The sequence below is a fragment of the Acanthopagrus latus genome, chromosome 17 (genome assembly GCF_904848185.1).
Source record: "Acanthopagrus latus isolate v.2019 chromosome 17, fAcaLat1.1, whole genome shotgun sequence".
Classification (NCBI taxonomy): domain Eukaryota; kingdom Metazoa; phylum Chordata; class Actinopteri; order Spariformes; family Sparidae; genus Acanthopagrus; species Acanthopagrus latus.
In genome coordinates, this window is record NC_051055.1 from 25477937 (window position 1) to 25492924 (window position 14988).

At 41.4% G+C, this 14988-nt stretch overlaps 3 protein-coding genes and 1 long non-coding RNA gene across 7 annotated transcripts; 1 reads left to right on the plus strand and 3 right to left on the minus strand.

Moving 5' to 3' along the window:
• Positions 1–299: 299 nt before the first annotated feature.
• Positions 300–4662, minus strand: zp3d.2 (zona pellucida glycoprotein 3d tandem duplicate 2). The gene is made up of 8 exons (XM_037074724.1): positions 4256–4662; positions 3109–3224; positions 2898–3001; positions 2575–2749; positions 2344–2449; positions 2126–2211; positions 1951–2024; positions 300–1197 (listed from the first exon to the last, which is right to left on the minus strand). The coding sequence occupies exons 1-8, from the start codon at positions 4634–4636 to the stop codon at positions 815–817; spliced, it is 1425 nt and encodes a 474-aa protein (XP_036930619.1). The 5' UTR covers positions 4637–4662; the 3' UTR covers positions 300–814.
• LOC119006234 lies at positions 4590–11893 on the plus strand. Its single transcript, XR_005070723.1, has 5 exons — positions 4590–4729; positions 6931–6993; positions 8384–8500; positions 9925–10209; positions 11506–11893. It is a non-coding gene; the product is annotated as an uncharacterized LOC119006234 (long non-coding RNA).
• LOC119006233 (sperm acrosome membrane-associated protein 4-like) lies at positions 5449–8399 on the minus strand. Its single transcript, XM_037074727.1, has 3 exons — positions 8262–8399; positions 6916–7035; positions 5449–6736 (listed from the first exon to the last, which is right to left on the minus strand). The coding sequence occupies exons 1-3, from the start codon at positions 8311–8313 to the stop codon at positions 6531–6533; spliced, it is 378 nt and encodes a 125-aa protein (XP_036930622.1). The 5' UTR covers positions 8314–8399; the 3' UTR covers positions 5449–6530.
• ccdc105 (coiled-coil domain containing 105) lies at positions 9123–14961 on the minus strand. Of its 4 annotated transcripts, none has more exons than XM_037074721.1 (9): positions 14814–14961; positions 14102–14542; positions 13140–13424; positions 12702–12806; positions 12091–12241; positions 11470–11636; positions 11296–11391; positions 11099–11212; positions 9123–10154 (listed from the first exon to the last, which is right to left on the minus strand). In XM_037074721.1, exons 2-9 carry the CDS (start codon positions 14390–14392, stop codon positions 9927–9929), a joined length of 1437 nt encoding a protein of 478 aa, XP_036930616.1. In that variant the 5' UTR covers positions 14393–14542; positions 14814–14961; the 3' UTR covers positions 9123–9926. The 4 variants fall into 4 exon arrangements, with proteins under 4 accessions (XP_036930616.1, XP_036930618.1, XP_036930617.1 ...); XM_037074723.1 differs by having other exon boundaries at positions 14856–14892; XM_037074722.1 differs by having other exon boundaries at positions 14763–14872.
• Positions 14962–14988: the final 27 nt, after the last annotated feature.

Below are 14988 nucleotides of genomic sequence, written 5' to 3' on the forward strand. Positions count from 1 at the left end.
TAGATGGCTCCAAGTGCCAGAAAAATACAACAGCGAGGTCCCTTTCCAGAAATCATGGACCTAACTAACCTAGCTAACGTTACAGTCCAGCTGAGGAGCCATTAATGTTTGCATCCTGTGCTGCCATGAGCCTCTCGTCCATGAATAGATGTGCGCTTACTACTGCGCTGTGAAATGGTTTGGGGGTGTAGTTTGGAAGAAACAAAATAATTCCTACATGAAACTGCTACAACAACAACAACAACAACAACAACATATGTGGATTATCTTAAGGAACTGGGTCACAACCTCTGGAAAGAGACATTTCTGTTGAGTTTTATTAAACAGATTTTTTCTTCAAAAGACAAATGATTCTACATCCCACATCTCCAAAACTCATCAACTCTCACAAAACAATCCCAGATGGATAAATAGCACTACATGCAAGAGAAACATTTTAATTTTTTATTTTAGGTGAACTGTCCCTTGAAAGAACAGCCAGCAGCCGGCGAGTTTAGCTCAGCAAAAGGACTGAAACCGAGCGTAACAGTCAGCCTGACTCAGTCCAAACTAATAAATCTGTCTACAGCACTTAGAAAGCTCACCAGCTAACACAGATCTTGTTCGTTTTATCCATACAAGTCAGAATAATTTGTGCTAAGATAACTGGCTGCTGGGTGACAGATATGAGAGTGATGTCAATCTTCACATCCTACTTCACCAAGAAAGCCAAAAAAATTATCAATATAGACTCATTATTGCAGTTATTTTTAGATGTGTAATAATATACATGATATTTACACCAGAGCCAAACTCATCACCGTCAACGTCACCTTTATTTTTCAAAATCAAAGATTTCTTCAAATATTGTGCGAGGTTCTGTGACCTCCTCCTTTTCCTCCTCCTCCATCTCCTGCTCCTCCTCCTCCTCCACAACAGCAGCAGATCCCTTCACCTGCTGCTCCTCACCTTCCACCTCGACCCAGGTCACTCCTCCACCTCCAAACGGCCACTCCAGCTCCTTCACCACACTCTCCACCTTACCCATTGAAGTCGCAGCCATCTCCGTCCTCCATTCAGTCCCCTTTCTAGTAGACTGTGGTGGTGTTGGTGTAGTTGTTGTTTTTGTTGTGGTGGAAACAGTCTTCCTCTTCGGGGCTGGTGCGGGTTTCACTTTTGGCTCTATGGTCCACGGCCTGCTGCTGATTATTTTGGTTGCTGGAAAATGTTGAATATTTGAAATTAGAATACAACAACAGAAGCTACAATTAAAAAACAAAAAAGAAGGCTATTTAGATACAGATTTTTTTATTTGTATCCACATCATATTGGACTTATTCATAGATACCAACCATCTAAATATGCCAGATTCATGCACCATTTCATGAGAAAGTGAAGGAAATGCCATGTTTGGCCATGTTAAAGTAAGTGAGAAAAACACTCTGGATCCATCCCTTAAACTGCATCCACAACAAAAGTTAATGAGGTCCAAGCTTTGGGGAACTCCGTTCCGGGGTTTTTGTGTTAGTCAGCTTAAAAAAAACAAAACAAAAAACAGCCACTGAAAGCAAAAACTAAAAAATGGGCATGGGTGAAAACGTAACCTTCTTGGTGAAGGGATAAAAATAACCATAATAACATTTTTTTTTAAAATTCTGTTAAGTTTCTAAACCTTATTCCAGCAGAACCAAATGCTGCATTCATTGCAGACTATTTACAGTTTACAAAATAGTTGTTTTGATGCACTAGTGAGTATCAACAGCATCAGAACAGTGTATGTGGCCACACGTCGTTTATCTGATGACGGTGGCACAGTCAGTCTGTGGCTACCCAGACAAATTTGTTATTAGGATCAAGTAATTGTTAGTTTTGATCTTTTCATGGGTGTTGACAATACAGAATGTATCCAGCCTTAATATTTAATGGTGATGAGATGTTTTAGTTTGGAAAATGAGGGAAGCAAAGACTGACCTGTGGAAGCAGCCGAGCTGCAGTCGGAGTCACAGCAGCTGCACACTGAGTCGGCTCCATACAGCTCAACCCATCTGAGAAAAACAGTGATGAAGACTTTTTTTGTAAAGAACTGTACAGCACATTTAAACATTTTATGTCTCATTCCAATTACTTCAAGAAAAAAAAACTGAACCTTTTTGCTCTTGTATCGTAGTTACAGGACTTGGCTGCAGGTGTTGGGGTGGAACTGCCCACAGACATGCTGCAGTGCATGTAGAGCTGCTTCAGAAGGTCAGATCACAAGATACCCCCTCAGTTTTTGAGCAGGGTATTAAAACAAATACCAAACAATTTACAGCAAAGGATTTAGAAAAGGCTGCAAGATCACCATATAGTAAAAAATACACTCACTTGGCCTGTCATTCCCTTGAACAGGAAGGCGTCCACAGAAAATCTCACAGCATTGGTTTTATATGGGACAAATCTAGAGCGACTGTCCTTGCTTTCAATCATACACCTTTATCAGAGGGAGACAAAACCTTAGTATGACATATGCCATTTTTAATATATAAATCTGTTTCTCGTGATAATAAATCTCAGCTCTCAGGTGTCCAGTTGGTGTTAGTGTGAGATGTTTATTACCCAAAGTTTTTCACGACTGGAAACTGAGGCGTGGAGGTGGGAGACTTCTCCGGAGTCGCGTAACACGAGTGAACATACAGTCTTTCGTCTTGGGACATGGACGGAGCCTCAGCCTCAAAGTACATGGGCTTCCCTAGCACGTACTGATCTGACGGGGAAAGCCTTTCCCACTGAGCTGACGGACAGAAGGAAGCAGTCAGACAGCAAGAACAACAGCAGCAACAAGATTCAATTCAAAAGGACTCTGTCATTGTTTTTCAAGGCCTTTACAAGACCAAAGCGCAGCTGTGGCTGATAATAAGGTATGTTTTTGCAGGTTTTACCATTTCTTGGAGTCAGAATGAATTTTGCTCCCATCTTCATTGGTTTAAAGATCTTACGCATCTGCATCTTTGGTGTGTAGCCAATTTTGTAGGAGTATTGGTACCTAAACAGTTAAATACATCACCAGATTAATAGTGTCAATACAGTATTTTATGTAATTAATAACTTGGCGCAGAACGCTTCATGCTCCAAATCCAGCACGGGTCTTACCTGTTATAAAAACATACAACAGGCGTGGTGAAGGGCGCCGCTCGCCTGATTGGTCCTTGAAGTCTCAGTGGGTCATATCGTAGTGTGTTTGTGTAGACCACCTGGTTGTTACTTATCTGCAAAACACAATAAAATAAATTATAAATCTTAATTGAGAATTACCACAAGACAGAGTTTACAGCCATGCTAGCGGTCTTTACTTACTGCTGGCAAAGTCTAGCTTTGCGCTAAATGCTTTACAGTGCTTTAAGATAAGTAAAGCTGAGGTTGAGAACATTAAAAAGGGCAACTCCACCCATTTTCCACATTAAAGTCTCATTAAAGTCTCCGAGTGTTATCACTGGAAGCAATTTATCAGGTTAAATGCAGCTTCCTCTGGAGCCACAAATTTTTTGAGGTAGTTGCACTCCACAGAAACACACTTTCATGAGTGAAAAAGTCACACTTTAATTTTGGGGTTATCTTTTAATAAAATAGTGTATTGGAGCGCATTCTGATGATGGCGTTATATGAAAATGTTGCAATACATCCTCTGTTGGAAATTAGTTTGTTTACCATATTTCATGCCAGTCCATCTTACAGTTGGTGGGACTAGAGCTGCAACGTTCTCATTATTAACCTTTCTGCTGATTGTTTTTGTTTATTATCAGTGATCAGTAAAATGTTTGGTGTGTACATTACAAACTCACAGTATCCTGGAAATCAAGGTGACTTCAGGTGTCTTGTTTTGCCTGAACAACAGTCCAATGTCCACTTATATTCAACTGACTACAATGCAATATCAAGAAAAAGCCATAAAATGTACATTCAAGAGACTGTTTCTATAATTTTCTTGGCATTTCTTGGAAAATACATTCATTAATCGATTGTCAGAACAATTGATCAACTAACTGTTGCAACCCTAAACACACAGATGTTAGCCTCTGGTGGTGCTGGAGTGATTGTCAGGAGATCACCACAGTCAGTAGGCTTTATCTTCTGGAAACTATAAATGTCTGTACCAAATTTGGTGACAATCCATCAAATATATGTTGAGATATTTCAGTTCAGACCAAAGTTCAGACCAAGATTTCCACCCCTGGATCCACAGCATTAGCATAGCTACAAACTGTTAACATGAGATTAAAAGTTGGGCTTTTAAACTCACCTTCCATTTAGTTCCACACAAACTGAGGTCATATTCAAAATAAATGTAATCTGCAGTGGATTTACTGGCTTGACATGTTCCCAGTGTGACCCGAGAAAGTGGTTCACCGGTTCCCACAATGCTCCTCGAAACCTGCACGAGCATTTTCCTCAGCTTGCACGAAGTCTTTACGGAAACACCCGAAGCGCTGGGCGGACTGGTGCTCGGCTGATCCGGGAGCAGGATTTCCCGGACGGGCTCGGGTAAAGGCTCCAGTCCGGTGCCTCTGGCTGGAGAGAATTGCTCCTTCTCCACCAGCGGTATCCTGGAGTCCACAAACACGGGGAGGTGCAGGTACGGCGGCGGCAGCCTCGGAGTTTCTCTGCGGGAAACCTCTCTCATCACCTGGGTGGTTTGAAGTGAAGCCTCGGACGTTGGTGGTGTTCCTCCTCCATCAGTGGAGGAAAACAGCGGCAACGTGAGAAACAGGAGAAGGTAAACCATGTCCATAAGTTTAATTTGTATTTTAAAGTTGATGCCTAAAATTTTAGACAGGGAGTATCATCACTGATGATTTTCACCTCCGTTGGAGCCAAATCATCAGCACCTGGCGGTTAAAAAGAGGCGGAAAGAAACAAAATGGCGCCACTCACTGGTTGTTTCATGAAAAACAACTTAATGCCACAAGTTGTCCTGATTCATGAAAGCGTATTGTTGTTACTTATCCTATTTCAATTGTTGTTATTATTATTATTATTATTATTATTACTACGAATTATGTTTTGCTCTGTTAGAGCCAGAATCAACAGAACTTTATTGAAAAGGAAGCAGAAAGAAACAAAATGGCGCCAGCAACATTTTAACAAGTGTATTGTTGACGCTTATCCTACCTCAGTTATTTATTTGTTCATTTATTTTAACACAAATGTTTTTCTCCTGAGTTGGAGCGAAATCATCGGCACCTGGTGGATAAGCAGAAAGAAACAAAATGGCGCCAGTAATTGGTTGTGTGGCAAAAGTTGCCCTGCTTGTAACAAGTATATTGTTTATGTTTATTCTAGCTTAATCATTTATGTATTATTATTATTATTATTATTATTATACCACTGATGAGTTTCTTCCCAGTTGGGACAAAACCATCCCCCCAAAACCATCTGCACTTGTTTCAAAAGGAGAGCAGACAGAAACAAAATGGCGCTGCTCTCTAATGTCACAAGCTGCCCTGGTTTTAACAAGTGTATTGTTGTTTTTATCCTAGCTCAAGAAATTTAATGAGCAAAACAGCAAGTGTGTCGATATCTCTTTATTGTTTAGTGCATTATCATCTGAACAGAACTATAACTAATGTTGTATGTAACACTGGTGCTTCTCTTGTTATAACTCAGAGTACCTGCTGTAAAAAAAAAAAAAGGGGGTTAAAGAAAATGCGTTGCTGATAGACTGCATTATAGTAAATTAGTATAATTTTGACATGAGCATAATACAAAACACACATACAACAAACAATTGGCCCAACATATACTTTCATATGCAATTCTTTCAACACAAATAAAATGACTCAACGTGATGAGTGAACATCTGATGTCCAAATGTGCAGTTTTATCATGCAACACAACGCCACAGATGTTGCAACGTTCAGTTCACGGGTTACAGCTCTACAGCTAGAGCTCTGGTGGACATTCCTGAAGTTAACGTGCTACTTGCTCAAGACCTGCAACCTCTGTGACATTGTGTAATTAAACGCCACATTTTAGAGTCGCCTTTTATTGTGATCAGCTCAAAGAACACTTGTGCATTGATAATGTTTTCTACTCAGCATCTTGATATGCCACACCTGTCGGGTGGATGTATTAATTTGGTAAAGAAGGGCTCACTGACATGGATTTGACCAAATTTGTATTCAAAATCAGAGAGAAATGATTTTTTTGGTGTGTTTAAAAACAGTCTTGAATCTTTTACTTCAACTTGTGAAAAATGGGAGCAAAAACTGTTTTCATGCCTTCTTAGACAAAGTTGACTGATGATTGGATAGAGGTTGTTTATTTGACAAAGTCTGCATAAAATTACTAAATCATCGGGACAAACTAAACACTCCTCCCCACTCTCTCCCCTGCAGCTCGGTGAGTTTGCAATAATCAGAGAAAAATATTATTTTTCCATCTCACACTTGATGTAAAAGAAAGCACAGATTAGTGCAAGGTTACTGAAAGGAAGTTAACTATAATGCCAGGCCATTAGAGGGCAGGAAAAGCAACTTGCTTCATGTGTATCAAAATAGTTCTCTCCATTGCTTTATTCACCAAACTGAGTATGAAATAAGTAGTGTGAGCAATGTGGCAGTCCAGTAGGAGGTAGTGGGTGTAGCAGCTCTGTTGCACAGATGTGTGTTGCAGCATTCATTGGTGAAGGTGAAGTTTAGGCCCATGGTGTATTTTTCACCCGTGACTCCACACAGGGAAGGCAGGATGCAGCTTTTCTCGTACAGCACCACACGGAAGTCTCCTGAAAGTCAGTAGAGTAAAGTTCAGTGGAAACATCAGTTTGGAAGAGACTTGCAAAGAAAAAGAAAAAAAATCAACCACACCGACTCATCTCGAACTGTGCATAGAAACATCTTTCTCAGTTCTTTTTCTCAGTTTTGATTCATTTGAATTTTGTTCAGTGACATGAGGCGCCCTCACCTTTCTCACCCACAGCTCTGCTGGACAGACAGACCTGCCCAGGCGGACACCTCAGAGGGAATCTGATACAGTCCAGAGGTGAGATGGCAGGGAACACACAGGTGTAACAGAAGAGGGGAACTGAGGGACAGACATGTTGGTTAAAACCGAAAAAAAACATTTGTGGTGTTTTACAATCAATATGTAAAGTCTGAATAAAAAGAGAATACTATCATCAACTGTTTACTGACAAGTTTTACGAAGAGTTCCTGAGCCCATGTGGTAATATCCTTTATACAATCATGTGTTTCACAGAGTGCTGAACTTTGCCCCGTCCTTGCCTGTGAACAGCTGAGCCTTTTCCAGGATGCCCCCCCCCCCTTTTTTTTTTTTACACCACTTCATGTTTTTAAGCATTCACAACTTTCTCAGTGTTTTGTTGCCACTGTCCCAACTTGTTTGAAAAGTGTTGCTGGCATCAAATTCCAAATAATCTTATATTTAAAATTCTTTGTACTGAGTGTATGCAAATAAGATTTAGCAAATCATCATATTCTGTATGGTGGAATATTATAAGTATAAATTGCTTTATGGTTATATAACTCTTATTATGTAACTAAATAATTAGTTTAGTTGAATGGCAGTCCAACAGTCCCTTTTTGTTCTCACTCTTGGATACTGTGCGGTTGTATAAATACGTCTGATTTCTTGCAGTATTGGAGAAAAAAAACCCTGGATCCGGATCCAGATCAACATGAAAGGTTATCGGGGTCTATTCTGGGCTGGAACCCATCCCCCGATCAAGTTTAATGATAATCCCTCAGGTAGTTTCTGTGTAATCTTGCTGACAAGCCATAAACGAACACTGGAGAAAAAATAATGTCCTTCGTGGAGGTAACAATAACAGAAAGCTTTTGCTAAAGCTGAAGTTATTTGTTGACTAACTGGCATACATTTTTATAATCGTGTCAATCTCATTAGCTTTTTCAAGCCAAAATGCCAAAAATATGCTGGTTCCAACTTCTCAAATGTGAGGATTTTCTGTTTATTTTACCCTTTTTTTAAATAGTTAATTGAATTTGTTTGTGTTTGAGACATTTGAGTATTTGAACAGGGGCTCAATGAAATTATGATGCACAGATTTGCACTCGTGTCTAACGTGTTACAGACCAAATGGTTCATTTGATGCAGAAAACAAAGAGCAGATTGATCAGTGAAAAAAATAGCTGTTAGCTGCAGCCGTACTATTAGCTACTGCTGCAAAAGTAATTGACAAGAACATTAGTTCTGTTGGCAGCAGCACATTTTTTACATTCATACACTCAAGGAAACACACAAGCACACACACTTATGTTTTGTTCACTTACCCACAGCTGGTAGTAAACATAGGAGAATCAGAGGGCAAACCAGCTTCGACATTACTGATTGTTTCTGTCTCACAGGGACAACGTATTCTTGCAGCTCAATTCTTCAGCTCGTCTCTTTCTAGGTCAAACCAGCTGTCTGTGGCTCAATCACAAGAAACCGTTTCAGTCGTTCAGTCTCCGATCAGCTCTGTCCAGGGCGTCTCAGCTTCCTCAGCCAGTTCAGCTGAATACATCTGATGGTAAATGTCTTCTGGTTGTACTGATATGCTGTTCATTAAGTTGAGGAATCTCCACACCCCGACACTTATGATTCAATTAGGGTGTTAGCTTCTTGGTGACAGCCCTGATGTTACAGCGCTGCAGAGGCTCGCTGTCCGGCAGAGAATAGCCCCATTCAGGTTTTAGAGAATCAATAGGGCTTTGTCTAGTTTAGGGTGAAATCTAAATATGTTATATCTTGTATTTGTATACAGACCGAAAAGGCATGGCGTGTGTATGAAAGCAAAACAGGGCAGGTCTATTAAATCATCTCTTATCTCCTAATGAAAGACGTTGAGTTTGGTGGGATGGATGTCAAGTGACCTGCAGTCCCATGACTAGAACTGTGACAAGGAGGTAGGAACAGTATCTATTCACAGGTCTTGAAAGCAGTTTTTTTTCCCTCTAAATAAACTCTGATACTTTGGTTTAATACGTAGATAACGGGGTTTCAATGAGAAATCTGATCATGTTGTTAGATAAGATAATCATATTAGACACTATGACATCTCCATCCACGGTTTGCAGTCTGATAGAAGGCTGTTGTTTTTTACAGCATTTTTTACCTGAGCTCAGAAAGTGAAAGTTTTGCACATTAGGTTGTACACTTTTTAATTTAATTTTTTACTTTTTTTTTATTGAATTCCATTGTTTAAGATGTCATTGCTCAGTGTGCAGTTCAGTGCAGAAACAAACACTATGTGGCCAAAAATATATGGACACCTCAACTTTAATACCCATATTATGTGAGTATTTTTCATTCTGACAACATTATCTGCCGCTGCAGCAGCCTCCACTCTTCTGATTTCGGGCTTTTCACAAGATTTTGTAACCTGGCTGCAGGGATTTGTTCCCCTTCGGCCACAAGAGCAGTAATGAGATCATCACAGTCCACCATCTCGTTCATGCCAAAGCTGGCAGACAAGGTTGAGACATGACTCTGTGTAGGCCATTTGCACACTGTTCCCGTAAAATAATAACTACAGTGAGCACCTACTCATGCCAGAACGTTGTAAGTTAGATTCTAGCGGCATCTTATGTCATTCACCATACTTTTCATATTTCATTTCTGCTTTCACTCTCAGTCTGTCCAATACATTTTAGTGGAATATCAAGCAGTTTTCAAGAAACTTATTGGAACCCGAAGTTTATTCCTAACCTTGAAAACAGTTTCCAGACCCTCAGGACTTTGTAGTACCTGGTATCTTCACAAAGTGCTAGAGGGCCGAGCTAAAACCAAGCCCAAGAGTATGTCAACAGGGGTGTCCATATATATTTGGCCACACAGTTTAGTTTTTATCCCATCCAACTAATCATGAAACTGTACATTTCCCACATGGCTGCTCCCTCTATCTCACAACACACTTAACACTATCATCTCTCTCTACTTGCATGCTTGCTGCAGCTCTACTGGGCACAGGACAGGCGGCGTTGGCCTCTGCAGGCCTCCTGCTGGAGGAAAGAAGGCATGGCTCTCTTGTCCACCTGCTGACGCCTCATGCGGACGACGGCCGCATCCACCTGAGCTGCCGCTCTCTTGCCGTGCAGGTTGTCCAGCAGCTGCAGAAAGGTGTGCTGCAGCCTCGCCAGCTCACCCTCAGAGGACGTTAGACATCGCCTCAGCACTGCACTGCCCTGAGAGACACACAGGAAACACGTGCAGCCTGGTTTGGTTTGAAATGCTCAGCAGGTGAGAAAAAGGATGTCAGTGTTAAACCACTAAATGCTTTTTTAAATATATGGCATGAACATCTGTTGGCAAAAATTTGATTCTGGTAAGCACTGAGTGTAGAGATACAGTGGAAAGATGAACCACACCTTGTTTATTTTCTCTAATAACCAGTATTTAAATGACTGCAGAACTGTAGCAAACCATTTTTCAAATTGATTAATCTGACAATCTTTGTTGTCTTGATTATTTCGATTAGTTGTTCGTCTATAAATTGTTAGAAAACGATGAAACATGTCAATCAGTGTTTGCCAAGGCCCAAGACAACATTATCAAATCTCTTGATTTGTCCACAACCCAAAGATATTCAGTTTACTGTCTCAGAGGAGTAAAGGAACTTAGATATGTTTGTCTGTAAAAACTACTCAGACCAATTTTATCAAAAATAGTAGGTGATTAATTTAATGGCTGACAACTAACTGACTGACAAACTGTGCCTCCAAGTTGTTGTAAATGTTTGTGCCTCTGTTTATCTTCAGCCCCTTACAGTTACCATGCTGACACAATATCTAGAGACAAGACCCTGTTTTGGTTTGGTTTACATTGGTTATGCAGATTGTGGTCTGCAGACGTGTGATGCGAGCTCACATAATTTGATTGTCAACCGAGGCTTTATTTAGCATAGTTTTCAGCTGTTGGTGCCACTTTATGATAAAGCATACTTTTATTTAAGTCACTTTAATGGACTGGCAAATGCTTAATGAACGATTTAATAAAACTTTGTACAGTAATTAATAGTTTGCAGGTTGCCAGGTTGTGAAGAAATAAACTGGGCCCAAGACAAGTTTCTGTCTCCATCATTTGTGAGTGTATCTGAACACACGAATAGACATTTTAAAGCAGTAACCACCTGTATGAGATGAGCAGCCTCAGGTAACTGCGTCCCTGGGTGTCTCTGATAAACCTGCACCAGAGGCCTGTTGAGTTTCTCTCTGGACAGTATGTCACCACTGTACTCTGGACCCTGTAAAGAGAATAACACTTGTGTTGGTCACTGACACTGAGTCTCAGATAAATTCAATAATCCTGTTCAACATATCCACTGACCTGCGCTCTGCCGTGACTGTGACGAATACAGTTAATTTCCCTCTGCTTGCGAAACATGGCCTGCCTGGTGGCCGCAGACATCAGAGTCAGGTTTTGCTACCAAAAAAAACAGTTAGAATTAGAAACTTTGTGTTATTATTCTGCTGTTCAAATGATGCAAAGATGAATGTCTACCTGCAGACTGACTGTCTCTGCTATTTTCTTCACCAGGCCATCATTGATGGAGCGGTGAACAGCCTTCTGCAGGGTGATAGCGCTGATTAGCATCTGTCTGATGTTTTGCCTCAGTAGCTGTGACTGGTTGACTGTCAAAATGGACGATTCCAAAACCTTTTTACATTCTGCAAGAAGACAAATTGAAACAGATGTAAAAATTGTTTCATAAACAATCAGTACGGCCACACAGAGCTACCAGCATGGCTGCAGACTCTTAGTCTTGTCCTTCATGGCCACAGTAGTTACTGCACTGTACTGTTTCCTCTGATATACTCTACAAATACTGATATTCTCATATTGTATTGTATGTACATTTTTTTGCCAATAAATATGATGTGTTTCTGGGTTTGGAACTGCCAAAGTGCTATTTTGGCCTGACAAAGATCCGATATGGATTCATTTACATGTAACTGTGGTTTAAAGTCTGTGTTACTTTTTTAATGAAACTTTTTTTCCAAATGATGCTACTTTTTTGGTGTCACTTATGGTTAATATTTCACTTTTTTTTTCAAGTGCTGCTTTTCTTGCTTCAACAACCTGTTGAGATTGATCTGGGTCCACTTGGTGTTCTGACTGTACCTGGTGTAAACGGGCTGATGGGTTCTGTTTTGGAGAAGGTCTGAGCAGCGCTGCGGTGTCTTCTAGCAGAGCCGCTGTGAGGCAGCAGCTCCAGGACTCGAGCCCTCTCACCGGCACAGTCCAGCAGCTGCTTGCTGCTCTGACCCAGGGCCTGGAAGAGACAGAGGGGACTTAAAGGGGCTGCAGGAAATGATTAATTCCTTACTGCTTTGTTGTTGTTGTTGTTGTTATTATACTGATAAATCTGCTGGTTACTTAATTAATTGTACTGTAACTGTAAAATGTCAGTTTCCCTAAAGCCTGAGGTGATTTATGTTCAAAAGTATTGTCCAAAAATCAAAGAGGTCAAATTTACTATCATGTAAGACGGAAGGTGTAAGCTGTATGTAATCGAATGAATTGCCTCCAGTGGTGTCCCTCAGTGCCCGTTGCATTGTGGGTAATGTAAAGGGAAGGGTGGAGGTTATTGGTGCGCAAAAGCTTTGGCGGTGTTGTTTTTCTTCCATCAGTCATGCCAGAAAATCACATGGAGAGACAAGTGGAAAGAAAGAGACCACGGGGGAGGAAAACGAGTCAACTGATGAAGATGGAACAGTGACGTTGTAAATCACCTGTAGCTGGGTCAGTGTGTCCCTCAGTGCTCCCTCCAGATCCTGTTTCAACTGGGCCAGCTCTCTTCTCTCATGCAGCAGCAAGTAATCAGCACCGTCTCTGTCCTGCAGCAGAGCAGACCTGTCAGTGAACACATCTCCCCTTGATGAATGGAGCTCGCAGTCCACAGTCTGCTGTATCACTTACACCCAGACCAGTGTTGGATAACATATTCATCAGTCATTATTGAAAGGATTTAAAAAATGATTTGATGTGAGCAGTACCTTGACTGGATAAGTGATTTTAGGAATTTTAACACAAGTTTCATGGATATTTGAGAAACATGACAGGCTCAGGTGGAGCAACAAAGCAGTTTTTGGCACCACTTAAGCCAAATAAATGTAAGATGGATTAAACTGTGATGTGCATTTGCTTCTTGGTTAAATGTGTAAGCTCACCGTCTCAGCAGTGGGCGGCCTCCTGGTCCTCTCCTCTGAGCTCCTCCTGTTGACAGTCAGGTCAGTCGTGAGGCTGCGCAGTATCCTCTCCAGGTGAACCTTCTCCCTCTCCAGCTTGACGCCCTCCTGCGTCACCCTGCCGGCCTGCCTGCGCAGCTGGCCCTCCACCTCCCGCACCCTCCGCATGTACTCACCAGCCACGGCAGCGCTGGCTTCGGCACACTGCTCACGCAAGCTGGTAGGTGGGAACGGGACCACGGTGGTCCTCTGGGAACCACTGGGGAACTTCAGAGGAGCGTTATCACACATGAGTCAGAGGTGGAAAGTTAGTACATTTAATAAAATGCTGTGCCTAAGAACAGTTTTGAGGTAATTGAGTATTTCCATGATATACAACTTTATAAACTCTACTTCACCACGTGTCCAAGAGAAATATTGCACTTTTTTATACAGTTATTTCATAAAACAGTTCTTTTTACAGATTAAAACATTTCATGATTAGCCTCTAAAATATGATTATTTATTGACTTATCCTTCAATTGTCCACACTTTTCATTTAAAGGAGCATTATGAAGTTTTGGGGAAGAATACGTAATTGGAACAGAAGGAGCTTCATTTCCTTTTAGATTGTTTTTTTTTTATGCTTGAACTAAATAAACAAACTCTCCTTGTTTTCATGACTGAAAGTGACATTAAAGGACAACACAATTTCATTTGTTTTACTTTGTTTATATGCGGCCGACGCTGCCATTTTTCAAGCTTTAAACAGTGTTCTGGGGACCTTTTTCTCCTTAGAACATCTTGTTTATTCAGTCATGGAAAAATATTAATATTACTGAGTTTGTATCATTAGGTCATTAATATTGTTAATCTAATATTTCTGAGTTTGGCTGTCTTCTCCAGAACTACACAGCGCCCCTTAAAGACAACACATCTGTCACGAAATCCTGTGTTTTGCTCACCATTTCTCCTGTAGTTTGAGGCCTCGTCATCTTACTTTTGCAGGAGTCACGACTCTCTCCACATCCCTCCTGTGTGATCTTATCTTCGGCTGTTTCCGCCGTGTTGTCTGTCAGCTTTGGGGTGAGACCGGCGGCGGCGCTGCAGCTCCGGGTCCGGCTCGAGGTCCCGGACCGCCCGGCTCGAGTCTGCCGCACCAGGCGCTCCGCTCGCCGGATGGAGCGGACCGTGCCATCGCGCCACGACTCCGGTCCGATGGTGACAGAGCCGAGGGGCACCGACTGGACCTGCATTCCTTCACATGCACTTTCCTCCAAATAAATACTTCCCTCCTCTCAGCTGCCAGGTGTCAGGATGTCATAAACCCATCTACTTACCACTGTGAGGCATTCAGGGTCAAAACTTTGTGAGGTGTTGAGGTGTCAGCGCCATAGCAACAGTTCCTGAAGTAACAAGAAACTCACAGCTCTTTAGTAGACATGAAGACAGGGGGCACTGTCATTCAACACTTGCTCATACAGTATTTCCATTTCAGGTTTCCTACACTTCCAATTCATTTGTTTACATTTACATTTTTACGTGTCACAGATTTGAAACACATCTACAGGATGGGTCGGTATTAAAAGTCTTCCGATTTAATCATCAATACAATATTTTTAACACCTGCGTGGAGCGAGAGTGCGTGGTTCCTTGATGTAAGATAAGATAACGCACCAGAGAGACGTCAACTATGGTTCCCAGGGGGTATGTCGGCACCAGAGAGATGTCAACTACGGTTCCCAGGGGGCATGTCGGCAAGAGTGCCAAAGTCACGCCTCTTCCGGTTTCCCTCAGATGACGTTATTTCGGAAAAACTTTTGAATGGTAGTGAATGGAGAGACTAAATTAT

Excerpts from the sequence above, each read along its gene's own strand:
- LOC119006233 (XM_037074727.1), bottom strand. The coding sequence starts at position 8,313 with ATGTCGAAGCTGGTTTGCCCTCTGATTCTCCTATGTTTACTACCAGCT. Across the intron at positions 7,036-8,261 it reads ATGTTTACTACCAGCTGTGG|TTCCCCTCTTCTGTTACACC; the intron begins GTAAGTGAACAA and ends TCTGTCCCTCAG. Across the intron at positions 6,737-6,915 it reads CAGAGCTGTGGGTGAGAAAG|GAGACTTCCGTGTGGTGCTG; the intron begins GTGAGGGCGCCT and ends ACTGACTTTCAG.
- zp3d.2 (XM_037074724.1), bottom strand. The coding sequence starts at position 4,636 with ATGAGAGAGGTTTCCCGCAGAGAAACTCCGAGGCTGCCGCCGCCGTAC. Across the intron at positions 2,750-2,897 it reads CATTCTGACTCCAAGAAATG|CTCAGTGGGAAAGGCTTTCC; the intron begins GTAAAACCTGCA and ends TCTGTCCGTCAG. Across the intron at positions 2,450-2,574 it reads CCAGTCGTGAAAAACTTTGG|GTGTATGATTGAAAGCAAGG; the intron begins GTAATAAACATC and ends CCTCTGATAAAG.
- ccdc105 (XM_037074721.1), bottom strand. The coding sequence starts at position 14,392 with ATGCAGGTCCAGTCGGTGCCCCTCGGCTCTGTCACCATCGGACCGGAG. Across the intron at positions 13,425-14,101 it reads CTCAAACTACAGGAGAAATG|TTCCCCAGTGGTTCCCAGAG; the intron begins GTGAGCAAAACA and ends GCTCCTCTGAAG. Across the intron at positions 11,392-11,469 it reads CAGAGACAGTCAGTCTGCAG|CAAAACCTGACTCTGATGTC; the intron begins GTAGACATTCAT and ends TTTTTTTGGTAG.